Source organism: Giraffa tippelskirchi, chromosome 6 (assembly GCF_054371585.1).
Source record: "Giraffa tippelskirchi isolate mGirTip1 chromosome 6, T2T-mGirTip1v1.2.pri, whole genome shotgun sequence".
In the NCBI taxonomy this organism is placed as follows: domain Eukaryota; kingdom Metazoa; phylum Chordata; class Mammalia; order Artiodactyla; family Giraffidae; genus Giraffa; species Giraffa tippelskirchi.
Genome location: NC_137280.1, coordinates 84,722,588 through 84,736,431, shown reverse-complemented (window position 1 = coordinate 84,736,431; position 13,844 = coordinate 84,722,588). Strand labels below are relative to the sequence as shown.

Sequence of the window (13,844 nt, the reverse complement as noted above, 5' to 3'; positions counted from 1 at the left end):
CCACACCCTACACGTTATTTTGATTTATTTTCATTTAAAAATTCATGGGATCCAGTCCATGTGATTCCTTTTCACAATGAATAGTTGTTCTTCGAAGAGTTCTCAGTTTAGTTTTTAACACAACAGAGCGTATTTTACATACCATCTGTTCATTCTGCAGCTCCTTGGGGGGCATGTGTGCTAAGTTACTTCGTAGCCCTTGCTAAATTGAGGCATGCTGGACACCACTGCCCATTGTAGACAGTGGGTGGCATAATTTCACAATTGTTTAATAGAGGCTAAAAGATGAAGGGAACTACAGGAAAGATGAATAGTCTAAAAGCTGCTAGAGAAAGGAGGAAGAAGAGCAGAGGGAAAAGAAAGCATGTGGCAGAATATCAGACACTTATATCCACAGGAGGGCTTGGCCGAAGGGCTAGAAGTTTTGACTGTCATTGGTGGAGGTGGGGAAGGCTGCAGGAGGGTTGTGTATATGTACATGCTTACTACCGTCAAGTGTACATTCAAGAGACGTCCCTGGTAGCCCAGTGGTTAAGAACCCACCTTCCAATGCAAGGGATGCAGGTTCGATCCCTGGTCAGGAAACGAAGACCCCCATGTGCCATGGAACAGCTAAACCTGAACTATAATTTTTGAGCCCACACAAATGGTGGAAGAAAATGGATCAGGATGTGGAGACATTTCTGGGACTCTGATATAGGAACTCCACAGGAAACTCCAATGAGGGCTTCAAATGGACTTGGAGATGTAAAAATGGAAGGGTTGGGAGTGTGGATGCAAATCTGGAGCTTTAAACCAGCTTGCTGGGAAGAGACTGTGGGTTATGTGGGAATGGCTCCTACGTCTGACTGGGGACACCTGTACCAAATACCTATATCTGCAAATCCACATCCTGCTGATGGAGGTCCCAGAGGCCCCAGTGAGGAGGGGAAGTGTTGGCAGGGTTAAGGTGAAAGGGGGACAAAAGAGAGGCTATTTACACAGGCTTTGGGTAAAAAGGCCACATTTCTTTAATCTAAAAGCATCATTAGGGGACTTCCCTGGTGGTCCAGTGGCTAAGACTTGGAGCTCCCAATGCCAGGGGGCCTGGGTTAGATCTCTGGTCAGGGAACTAAGATCCCACATGCCAAGGGGCACCTAAGGCCACGGACTGCAACTGCTAAACCTGCGTGCCACAACTGGAAGACCCATACAGCCAAAAGTTAAATAATAAATTAAAAAAATGATAAACAAAAACATTTCTTCAATGATAAAAACTTAAGAATAATACAAAAAAAAAATAAGTGCCATGGGGACGGATCCTACTTCTCACTGGGGACCGCTCCCCCTCCCTGGTGTCCTAACACAGAGGGCTGGTAGACAGGAAGTGCTAGATGTCAACAGAGGTGTGGCACACAGGACCAGGAAGACTGCCCAGGCCCACGTGGTGTGGACAGGAGCCAGAGCACGGGCTGGACCCACTCCCTGTGCCACAGTACTGAGCAGAGTGCAGACGGCAGCTATGGCCAAACCCTGTAGGTGTCCCCCCCAGCACGGCCACTAGGGCTCTGGGCTGGATGGAGAATTTCCATTTGAGGGCCAACTCCTAACCCGGTTATTCAACAGAACTGCCCTGTGACTGAAGGACATGAAGCCATCTTGAAAGTGAAATACAGTTGACTCTTGAACAGCACTGGGTTAGAGGCTCCATAATGAAAAAATCTTCACAGAATTTATGCCTCCATACCTACAAGTTCTGAAATGTTGATTCTTCCAACCAAGGACTGCATCATGCTATACAGTATTCCCTGGTGGCTCAGTGGTAAAGAATCCGTCTGCAATGCAGGAGACGTGGGTTCAGTCCTTGGGTTCAGAAGGTCCCCTGGAGGAGGAAATGGCAACCCACCCCGGTATTCTTGCATGCAGAATCCCATGGACAGAGGAGCCTGGTGGGCTACAGTCCATGGGGGTCACAAAAGAGACAGAAAAGACTTAGCAACTAAACCATCATGCAGTATTTACCACTGAAAAAGGCCCATGTATAAGTGACCTGCAGTTCAAACCCACACTGTTCAAGGGTCAACTGGTCATAATGTCTGGGAGGTTCTGAGGCTCAAGACCAGCTTTTCAGAAAAAGCTGGGACAACATACACCTTCTTCTGCCCCTTACAGAAAAGCCAAGGCTCCACTGCAAAACAGTTTTTTATTTGTTAAATTATCAAATGAGATTATCACACAAAAATAACTATACGGCTAGGCTAAGTGCATGAAGTGCTCAAGTTTCAAGAACATCACAGGCAGGTCACTGCAGGTTCCCTGCCCCCTGAACAAGGGGCACAGGATGTGCTTCCTTACCCATAGGGTGCAGCAATGTCCTTGCTTGGGTTGGGGACACACCCTGCATGTGGATTCACAGCTCGTCGTGGCCCAAGAGGCTCCTGACCTCTTCCTGAGTTTCCCCGCCAGGGGCCTCCTTGGGATTAAAATACCACTGGCTGAGGGCCTCGGGGTCCTGGGCCTCTTCCCAGGCCTCCTGGTTGGTTAAGGCTGCCTCTTTACTTGCCTCGGCGGAAAGTTCCAGAACCTGGTCGAAGCTCCTGCAACAACAATAAGACGGTGGAATCTTTTCACCACCCCTACCACCTTGCCCGAGTGCCTACGAGGCCGCCACATGAAGGAGACAGGTTCAGGGTGACCCTCCTTGGGCTTGTGGGAAAGCGCAGGTGAGTAAGATTTGTCTGAGCAGAACTCTAACAGCAAAGCCCCCAGAACAGGACTGGCCAGATGTGAAGGAAAAGAGTCGTTTACTTGACAAATATTTAAGAAATACCAACACCGTGCCAGGAGCCATCCTAAGGGCGGGAGGCAGAGCCATCAATGGGGCACCATCCCAGGGATCACACGCCATAAACAGCGGTGGGGAAGCCGGCATAAAACGTGCTTTCCCATTCGTGTGTTTCCCATTTCAACTCCTGTGACCCTCATTCCCATTCCCAAATGAGCATGTTTCCCATTCACTCCTGTGACCCTGGTGACCTAGAATCCTTTGGCGTGTCTGATTTCACCCCAGGCACACAGAGGGAGGCAATGCCATAGCAGGTGGTATTTATCATGAGGACCCTGCAAACTTTCAAAAGGCCCCTTTCAAAAGGCACCTTGGGAAGTACATTTGGCATCATAAAGGAGAAGAAAACTAGATTCTCTTTTGGAAGAGGTGGAGGAAAGCCCCATGATTAGAAATGTCCCGTGGGTGGGGGCAGGCAGGCAGCTCTGTGGGACTGGCCATGGGCTGTATGGACCTGGGCCCTGGTTACACAAGGGTGCCTGTTGGTGAAAGCCATTGTTACCACCTGTGCTTTTCTACATGTATTTAGACATTAATAAGAGGTTCTAAGAGCTCTCAAAGCCCCTATTCTGAAAAACACATGAAGACCAATCTAAGGGCCCCTGATGGGCTATGTTACCCTGGGGAAGTGATCGCCCCTTTCTATTTTGGCTGCTCAAGAACACACACAGGGGACTTCCCTGGTGGTCTAGTGGTTAAGACTTCACCTTCCAATGCAAGGGGTGTGGATTCAACCCCTGGTTGGGGAGCTAAGATTCCACATGCCTCTGTGCCAAAAAACCGAAAAACATCAAACAGAAGCAATGTTGTAACCAATTCAATAAAGACTTTAAGACCGTCCACATCCAACAACAAAAACAAAAAATTTCTTACAAAAAGAACACACACCAGGGTTTTCTTGGGTTGCAAGAATCTTGCTCTCTCCCTGCCTTGCTGGACCTTCGTACCCTCGGCCCCTGGAAACATCAGAGCTGCCCACCCTCTGGAGCACAGCACACCCTCCACAGGGCAGCTGCCAACAGCCCCTCTCTGCCCAAAGGGGAGGTGGCAGGGAGGGGTGCTATCTTTTTCTTAAACTATTTTCCGCAATACCTTCGGAGCTCCAGGTCCTTCTTCTGGATCACCTCCCTGAGTTCACTCAGCATGTCCAATGCCTTCGTATTGTCTTCTGAGCTGCCAATTCCAAGTTCTCCCAGCAGATGGCGTGTGGTCGTCAATTCCCGCTGCAACTCGTCTGGAGGGAAAAAGGGGTCGTCAATCATGGTTTCAAGGTGCCCCAAGCAATGGCCACACGAACTGGGTGGCCAACTAGATTTTTCTCCTTTTGCTGGAATGCTCTCGTGTGATGCCAGAATCGTGAAAGGCTCGAAGGAAGAAAGGGCAGTGAAGGAAGACATTCGGGCACTGGCACTGCCTCTGTGCCCTTCTGCCTGAGATCACAGGGGTCTGAGACAGTGGGTCAGGTGTGTCTGCCATCCAGGAAGTTACGGAAACACACCTGAAATGGCATACTGGTGTCCGCTCTACAGAAATGAATGTGTAAGACAGAGAAGGTCTGGGCTAGAAGTAACTTAAGAACAAATCCATGGTTTCCAGTTCCGGGTCCCACCACTTCTGCACCCCCTCCCCACCCCACCCCACCCCCATGTAGAAAGCCGCCTGCAACAGCACTGGGCCCCCACCTGCTCTAGCAAAAACAGCATCTCTGAGTCTCGTACAAATCCCAACACTACACGTCACAACTGTACGTTATAACACTTGGAGACCCTTGTAAGGGTTCTTATAAACACACATCTTTGCTGAGAGACTGAACTATGTCCTCCCAAAAAGCCATGTTCAGGTCTTAACCTCAGGTACCTGTGAATGTGACCTAACTGGAAATGAGGTCTCCAGAGATGTAACTGAGTTAGATAGAACGAGGTCATTAGAGAGGGGCCTAATCCAGTAACTGGTGTTCTTGTAAGAAAAGGGGAGTTTAGACAAGGAGTCTCTCAGAAACAAGGCCGTGTGAAGACAGAGGCAGTACCGCAACACTGTAATAAACGACAAAAAACAAAGCCAAAATTAACTTAATAACAATAGGGATTTCCCTGGCAGTCCAGAGGTTAGGAAACTGCCTGCCAACACAAGGGACACGGGTTCGATCCCCGATCTTCAGTTGCCTCGGTGTAAGTAAGCCATATGCCACAACTACTGAAGACTGTGAGCCTACAGCCTGTGGTCAGAAACCAGACAAGCCACCGCAAGAAGCCTGCACACAGAAACCAGAGAGGAGCCCCCTGCTCGCAACAACTAGAGAAAACCACGAAGACCCAGTGCAGCCAAAAAGAAAATAAATAATTAAATACAAAATAAATAAAAGGAAAAGCTGGAAAAAAAAAAAGAGAGAGAGAGAGGCGGAGTTTGGAGAAATGCTCCACCAGCCAACACCTGCCAGAACACTGAAGCCAGGAAAGAGGCAGGGGATACATTCTCCACCAGAGATTCCAGAAGCATCCAACCCCAATGTGGACCCCTCAACTGGCAGGGAACACATATCTGTTGTTTTAAGCCACCCTGTTTGTGCTATTTTGTTACAGAAGCCTAGGAAACTCTAACAGTCCCCAATCCCAACTCCTCCCAACTATCTAAGGAATTTATCAGACATGGAGACCGAGAGTTACAAATAAAATTAGAAACCTGGACATGGATGATGGTTCAACAAGGCTCATTTTTCAAGGTCCTGTGTCATACATATACTATTTCACATTGGAAAAGGCTTGATTTTACATCAGCTTCAAACAAAACATATTCAAGTGGCTCATGAGAGCTCAGCTTAGAAATTACCAAACTCTATGTCATGTGAACCAGCAATTTCACTTCCTGGGCATTTATCTAGACAAAACTTTAATTCAAAAAGATACATACACTCCTATCTTCACAGCAGCACTATTCACAACAGCCAAAACAGAAGCAACCTACATGTCCACCAACAGATGAGTGAATAAAGATGACGTGGTATATACATACAATGGAATACTACTCAGTCATAAAAAAGAATGAAATATGCCATTGCAGCAACATGGATGGACCTAGAGGTTATCATATTCAGTGCAGTAAGCCAGACAAAGGCAAATATCTTATGTTCCCGACTATGTGTGGAATGTAAAAAAAAAAAATGGGTACAAATGAACTTATCTACAAAAGAGAAACAGATTCACAGACACAGAGAATAGACTGGTGGTTACCAAGCAGGAGTGGGTTGGGAGAGAGATGGAGTGAAGTTTTGGATTCAGTTCAGTTTAGTTCAGTTGCTCAGTCGTGTCCAACTCTTTGAGACCCCATAGACTACAGCACACCAGGCTTCCCTGTACATCACCAACTCCTGGAACTTGCTCAAACTCACGTCCATCAAGTTGGTGATGCCATCCAACCATCTCATCCTCTGTCGTCCCCTTCTCCTCCTGCCTTCAGTCTTTCCCAGCATCAGGGTCTTTTACAATGAGTCAGTTCTTCTCATTAGGTGGTCAAAGTATTGGAGTTTCAGCTTCAACATCAGTCCTTCCAATGAAGATTCAGGATTGATCTCCTTTAGGACTGACTGGTTTGATCTCCTTGCAGTCCAAGGGACTCTCAAGAGTCTTCTGCAACACCACAGCTCAAAAGCATCAATTCTTCAGCACTCAGCTTTCTTTATGGTCCAACTCTCACATCCATACATGACAACTGGAAAAACCATAGCTTTAACTAGATGGATCTTTGTCAGCAAAGTAATGTCTCTGGCTCTCTAATATGCTGTGTAGTTTGGTCATAGCTTTTCTTCCAAGGAGCAAGGGTCTTATAATTTCATGGCTGCCATTACCATCTGCAGTATTTTGGAGCCCCCCAAAAACAGTCTGTCACTGTTTCCATTGTTTCCCCATCTATTTGCCATGAAATGATCGGAATGGATGCCATAACGATAGGAATGTTGAGTTTTAAGCCAACTTTTTCACTCTCCTCTTTCACTTTCATCAAGAGGCTCTTTAGTTCTTCTTCACATTCTGCCGTAAGGGTGGTGTCATCTGCATATCTGAGGTTATTGATATTTCTCCTGGCAATCTTGATTACAGCTTGTGCTTCATCCAGCCCGGCATTTTGCATGATGTACTCTGCATAGAAGTTAAATAAGCAAGGTAACAATATACAGCCTTGACGTACTCCTTTTCCAACTTGGAACCAGTCTGTTGTTCCATGTCCGGTTCTAACTATTGCTTCTTGACCTGCATATAAATTTCTCAGGAGGCAGGTCAGGTGGTCTGGTATGCCCATCTCTTGAAGAATTTTCCAATTTGTTGTGATCCACACAGTCAAAGGCTTTGGCACAGTCAATAAAGCAGAAGTAGATGTTTTTCTGGAACTTTCTTGCTTTTTTGATGATCAAACGGATGCTGGCAATTTGACCTCTGGCTCCTCTTTTCTAAATCCAGCTTGAACATCTGGAAATTCACGGTTTACGTACTGCTGCAGCCTGGCTTGGAGAATTTTGAGCATTACTTTGCTAGTGTGTGAAATGGGTGCAATTGTGCAGCAGTTTTAACATTCTTTGGCATTGCCCTTCACTGGGACTGGAATGAAAACTGACCTTTTCCAGTCCTGTGGCCACTGCTGAGTTTTCCAAATTTGCTGGCATTTGAGTGCAGCACTTTTACAACATCATCTTTTAGGATTTGAAATAGCTCAACTAGAATTCCATCACTAGCTTTGTTCATAGTGATGCTTCCTAAGGCCCACCTGACTTCGCATTCCAGGATGTCTGGCTCTAGGTGAGTGATCACACTATCATGGTTATCTCAGTCATGAAGACCTTTTCTGTATAGTTCTTCTGTGTATTTTTTCCACCTCTTCTTAATATTTTCTGTTAGGTCCATACCATTTCTGTCCTTTATTGAGCTCATCTTTGCATGAAATGTTCCCTTGGTATCTCTAATTTTCTTGAAGAGATCTCTAGTCTTTCCCATTCTACTGTTTTCCTCTATTTCTTTGCAATGATCACTGAGGAAGAAGTTTGGGATTAGTAGATGCAAACAAAGCATATGTAGAATGGTTCAACAATATGGTCCTACTGTACAGCACGGGGAACTATATGCAGTATCCTGTGATTAACCATAATGGCTGCTAAGTCATGCCAGTCATGTCTGACTCTGTGCGACCCCATAGATGGCAGCCCACCAGGCCCCTCTGTCCCTGGGATTCTCAAGGTAAGAATACTGGAGTGGGTTGCCATTTCCTTCTCCATAACCATAATGGAAGAGAATATAAAAAATGATTGTATATACACATATATGTAGAGCTGAATTGGGCTTCCCTGGTGGCTCAGCAGTTAAGAACCTCTCTGACAAAGCAGGAGACCTGGGTTCTATCCCTGGGTTGGGAAGATCCCCTGGAGGAAGAAATGGCATCCCACTCCAGTATTCTTGCCTGGAGAATCCCATGGACAGAGGAGCCTGGTGGGCCACAGTCCACGGGGTCACAACGAGTCAGACGTGACTGAGCACACACGCATAGCTGAATCACTTTGCTGTACAGCAGAAATTAACACAACACTGTAATTCAATTATACTTAAATGAGGAAGGAAGGGAGACAGATAGAAAGTGAGAGAGAAAGGAAGGAAGGAAGAAAGGAGGCAAACTCTAGGGCAGCTGAAAACCTGCTTGAGAAGAGACTTGTTCTAAAGAGAACCGTAGGGTCTTGAATGGTGCTCTTCACACCTGTCAACTCCTTCAAGTGAAGCATTAGATGGGAACACCCTACGGAAAAGGTACCATCTCTGCTCTGCTCAGAAGACGGGACAAGGTAGCGGGTGGTAGCCCTGTGGTTTCCCAGCTGCCAAAGCACCTTACTAGATCTGCCCAAGGCTGAGAGACTGCAGGCCCCCAGCACACCTTTCAGGACAGGAGATCACTGAAGGGTTCAAATCCCAACACAGCTCTGACTCAGGACCTGACCCTAAACAAATGTCAGCCTCGCCAGCCCCCTGCATCCTCTGCCATTGGACGGCGGACACACCATCTACTTGCGAGGAGGCCTGGGACACGACACAGAGGGATAAAGGTACCCAGGACACAGGAGATGCCAACATGCACCAGTGGCTTGTCCTGCCCCTTGCCCAGCAGCCACCCCAGCTCTTACCTAAGAAGAGCTGCCTGTCTCCATCCAGGTAGACTGATTTCACAGGCAGCTCGTGCCGTGTGGTGTCCAGGGCCATCGCGAATGTCTTGTACTGTTCCCGAAAGCGGCTGGCCACAGCCTCCAAGGGGCTCAACATCTCAATCTGCAGGCAGGGAGGGAAGAGCCTGTGAGTCGAAGCCCTACGTTCCCCTCCCTGCAAGTTCACTGGACGGCACGTGTGAGGTAAAGATTCAGCACTGTTCTGGGACCTCCTTGGGGGTCCAGAGGTGAAGCCTCCACACGTGGAGTGCTTCCACTGTGGGGGATGCGGGTTCGATCCCTGGTTGGGGAATCTCAGATCCCACAGACTGCACAGTGCAGGCAAAAGTAAAAGAAAATAAAAATAAAGAAACTGATTGTTGTTGTTCAGTCACTAAGTCGTCTCCGACTCTTTGCAACCCCGTGGACTATAGCATGCCGGGCTCCTCTGCTCTCCACTGTCTCCTAGAGTTTGCTCAGTTTTGTGTCCATTGAGTGAGTGATGTGGATACGACCACTTAAGAAACTGGCAGCACCATTTAAAACATTTGATTAGACAAACCTTAATAAAAAAGACACAGCACTGGTCCTACCAGGTCTACCTAGGAAGCTTCCAAGGGTATGGCGGGCTCTCCCCAGTCCCAGCCAGCCAGTAGCAAGGTGGCCCAGGCCTCTTCACCAGGAACATGTGTCGGCCTTTCAGCATGTTCCAAGGCTGAGCCCTCGACCGGGATCATGGTGGACCCAGGAAGGCGGGGCCCTCCTGCTGCAGAGCATGGAGTTGACAGGCCTCCACCCACCAAGGCCGTGCCCGCCAAGCCTTCTTTCCTCATACACGCTGTCTGGGGGTTGTAAGGATTCCTTTGCATGATTATCTTTTCTTTTTCTTCTACTGTGAGGTCCACGAGGACAGGGACCGCGTTTTCAGCTTGGGGCCTGGCCACAGGGAACACTCACAAGCATGTGCTAGGTGTCACGGGCTGGACTTGTTCTCACAAATTCCTTGGTTGATACCCCAACCCCCAGCACCTCAGAACGTGATCTGACTTGGAGACTTTACAGAGGTAATCCAGTTAAGGTGGGGTCATTAAGCTGGGCTCTGATCAGTATGACAGGTGTCCTCATAAAAGGGGGCAATGTGGAGACTGACGCTCATGGGGAGAAGGCCAGGCGACAATGAGATACAGGGAGAAGATGGCCGCCGACAAGCCAAGGACAGAGCCTGGAACATATTCTCTTCCCTCACGGCCCTCGGATGGAACCCACCCTGCTGACACCTTGATCTTGGATGCATAGCCTCCAGAATGAAGTGTCAGTTGTTTAAGCTGCCACCCCATCTGTGGTCCTTTGTTACGGTGGCCCCAGGACACATACTTACTGGGTGAGGAGCCCCATTTCCTGATTGACCCTTCCTAGGTTCCCAGGGTTCACTGTGACCTCCCTCGACTTGGACACTCCTGTCCATTCAGCACCAAGCTTGAATCTCCCACCAGCACCCTGGCCCACCTGGGCTGGCCAGAGCATGTCTCACTTTTTTCTTTTTGGCCACACCCTATGGCATGTGGGACCTTAGTTTCCCAACCAAGGATGGAATGCATGCCCCGTGCACTGGAAGGTGGAGTTTTAACCAGTGGACCACTGGAGAAGCCTCCCAGTGCCCATGTGTGTTAAAGAGATAGGCCCATTTGCAGGTTGGTTCTGACATTACCGCCACGTCCTCTGATAAACTGCCACACAGAAATAGCCAGTGATGTCAAAAGCCAAGCACCGAGTTGAAGCCCAATGAGGAGGGACACTCACAATAAAGGCTCTCTCCAACCCCCCCGAAGGACTGATGCTGCTAGGACATGAGGCTCAGAGGCCGTGGTCACCCCTGACCTGTGCATCCAGGAAATCCTCCAGCTCCTTCTTCTTCTGACAGAGGAGAAGCCTGTGCTTCATCTCATAAGCCTTTTTCTGGAGTTTCTCCTTCTCTTTACACAATATTTCTAGGTTCTTTTCTGCCTGTTCTTCGAATGCAGACAGGCCATTCTCCATCTGGGAAATGCAAAACAAAAGTTCAGGCCAGAGGGGACCTTGCCTCCGTGGCTGACAGTGGCCACCCTTCCATCTGCAATGCGCAAGAAAAGAGGCTCCATCCTTACCTTCACGGTCAGCAGGGTGAGAAGGAGAGTCTGGGACTCCATCATTTCCACTGCTTGTGAAAGATCCTTCAGGAGAAAAAGATACTCCCGGTTCCCCAAGAACTGGTGTAAATCCAGTTCTCCCCCACTGGGAGAGAAGGGGCAGAACCCTAACCCATATGCACTATCTTCAAACTAGTAATTTGCCCCTTCTTGACTGTATATTACCTGCTGCTGCTGCTGTTAAGTCGCTTCAGTCGTGTCCGACTCTGTGCGACCCCATAGACGGCAGCCCACCAGGCTCCCCCGTCCCTGGGATTCTCCAGGCAAGAACACTGGAGTGGGTTGCCATTTCCTTCTCCAATGCATGAAAGGGAAAAGTGAAAGTGAAGTCGCTCAGTCACGTCCAACTCTTAGTGACCCCATGGACTATAGCCTACCAGGCTCCTCCGTCCATGGGATTTTCCAGGCAAGAGTAATGGAGTGGGGTGCCATTGCCTTCTCCGTGTGTATCACCAAGCGGTCTCTATTTTCTCACTTAGTCTTTTGGGGCCTCTGTGAAAGGATGGGGGTGCTCTTTGGTCCCTTTCTGGCAGTTGGGTGGTCTAGTGACAGCTGGAGGGCACCCACCAACCTGGTGACTCACCAGAGCCAGGACTAGGGGTTCCCCCGCGGGTGAGACCACAGCCCAGCCACCCTCCCTGCCACGGTCGGGACCTGGCCTGTAGACTGCCCTTGTGTGGCGCCAGAAAACCAGACCCCAATCTCATTATTCACATGACCCTGAATTTGTATCTCCTTCCATGAGTGTATACTTGGGAAAAGGAAATTCTGTAAATCCTGTAAGAATGTTGTGGCTTTTTGTCCTAAAAGGCACAGCTGGCTTGTTTACTCTTGGAGCAAGTCACCGAGGGGCACCCAGCACAAGGCAGGAGTCGAAACAGATTTAGTCAACCTGCAGCAGCGGCTTCCCTCTCATTTCAGACACTTACTGGGCTCTTTTCACTCGTGGCAGAAGATGATGACAACTCAGCTTTCTTTGATTTTTGTTTTAATTGCGGAGTCTTTCGGACCACACTTTTATCTAAGATGAAGAAAAGTGTTATCCATAAGGTGAAAAGACACAGGCCACCCAATGTTCACTGCAGCACTATTTACAAGAGCCAAGACATGGAAGCAACTAAATCTCCATTGACAGATGAATGGATAAAGAAGATGCAGTATATATCTGGGGCTTTCCCAGCAGCTCAGATGGTAAAGAGTCTGCCTGTAATGTAGGAGATCTGGGTGCGATTCCTGGGTTGGAAAGATCCCCTGGAGAAGGAAATGCCAACCCACTCCAGATTTCTTGCCTGGAAAATCCTGTGGATGGAGGAGCTCGGCGGGCTAGAGTCCATGGGATTGCAGAGTCAGACATGACTAAGCAACTAACACTAGTATATATCTACAATGGAATATTAGTCGGCCATAAAAAGAATGAAATAATTCTATTTGTAGCAACATGGATGGACCTAGAGGTTATCATATTAAATGAAGTCAGACAGAGAAAGACAAATATCATATGATATCACTTAATGTGGAATCTAAAAAAATATGAACTTATATACAAAATGGAAACAGACCCACTGACATAGAAAACAAACATGGTTACCAAAGAGGAAAGGTAGGGGGGATAAATTAGGAGGTTGGAATTAACATATAAAATAAGATACCCAATAAGGGCCTACTGTACAGCAAGGGAACTAATCTCAGTATTTTGTAATAACATATAAGGAAAAATAGTCTGAAAAAGAATCTACATAAATATAACCTTTATATATACATATATATATATATATGAATCACTGTGTTATATATCTGAAACTTACACAACATTGTAAATCAACCATACTTTAAAAAAAAAAGTGTTTCTAAGGTGACAAGAGCAGATTTTGGAAGCGCTCAGGGACGCGTTGCAACCCCCAGCGGGGGAATGGACGGGTACAGTGAATGACTTACCATTAATGGCTGAGAGATCCAGGTCAGACAAGGCAGTGTCATGCCCTTCCAGCAGGGTAGACTGCAGGTTGCCTTTGTCAACTCCACTGCCGTCTATGGGACCCAAGGAGAATTCCCAGGAGTCAGCACAGTTAGCAAGATGTGGAAGCCTGGAAGCAGGAAACTTTTCTCTACAATACCACCTGCTTCCAAAAACTCAGTTTCTTGCAAAGCAGCAGCAGAGGAGGCTGAAAAACCTTTGGAAATTCCCACCCACCAACTTGAATATATTTTAAAGTAGAACTAGAAAAGAGAGGCATTCTTTATGACCAAAAGACACAAATAAGCCTTTCTGCTTAGTTTAAATAAAAGATGCTGTGTACATATGAACGTACAAAACAGAAATAGACCTAGAACCTACTGTATAGCACAGAGAACTACACTCAATAGTTTGTAATGACCTATAAGGGAAAAGAATTGGAAAAAGAATAGACATAAATGTATATGTATAACTAAATCACTGGGCTGTACAACTGAAACTAATACAACATTGTAAATCAATTACCCTTCAATAAAAATATAAAAATAGGGAATTCCCTGGCAGTCCAGTGGTTAGGAATCCATGCACTCACTGCTAGGGCCCTGGGCTTGGCCCCTGGTTGCAGAACCAAGATCCTGAAAGCTGTGTGGTGCAGTCAAAAATAAAGAAAAACAAAATTAACATATAAATAAATAAACAAGATGCTTTGCT

General features: G+C 47.3%; 1 protein-coding gene across 7 annotated transcripts in view; it reads right to left on the bottom strand.

Moving 5' to 3' along the window:
• HAUS8 (HAUS augmin like complex subunit 8) overlaps positions 1–13,844 on the bottom strand; it is a 34,113-nt gene that overhangs the window by 10,312 nt on the left and 9,957 nt on the right. The window contains exons 5-11 of one of the 7 annotated variants that reach the window (XR_014055658.1): positions 13,115–13,207; positions 12,109–12,200; positions 11,138–11,203; positions 10,872–11,030; positions 8,976–9,117; positions 3,917–4,058; positions 2,335–2,576 (exon numbers count right to left, since the gene is read on the bottom strand). Coding sequence is in view for 4 of the 7 variants with exons in the window: in XM_081496575.1 (XP_081352701.1) it covers positions 2,390–2,576; positions 3,917–4,058; positions 8,976–9,117; positions 10,872–11,030; positions 11,138–11,203; positions 12,109–12,200; positions 13,115–13,207 (881 nt within the window). In the remaining 3 variants the exon portion in view is untranslated. Of the gene's footprint in view, positions 1–2,163; positions 2,577–3,916; positions 4,059–8,975; positions 9,118–10,871; positions 11,031–11,137; positions 11,204–12,108; positions 12,201–13,114; positions 13,208–13,844 lie in introns of those variants that run through there. The other 6 variants (XM_081496575.1, XR_014055659.1, XR_014055660.1 and 3 more) reach the window with 6 other exon arrangements.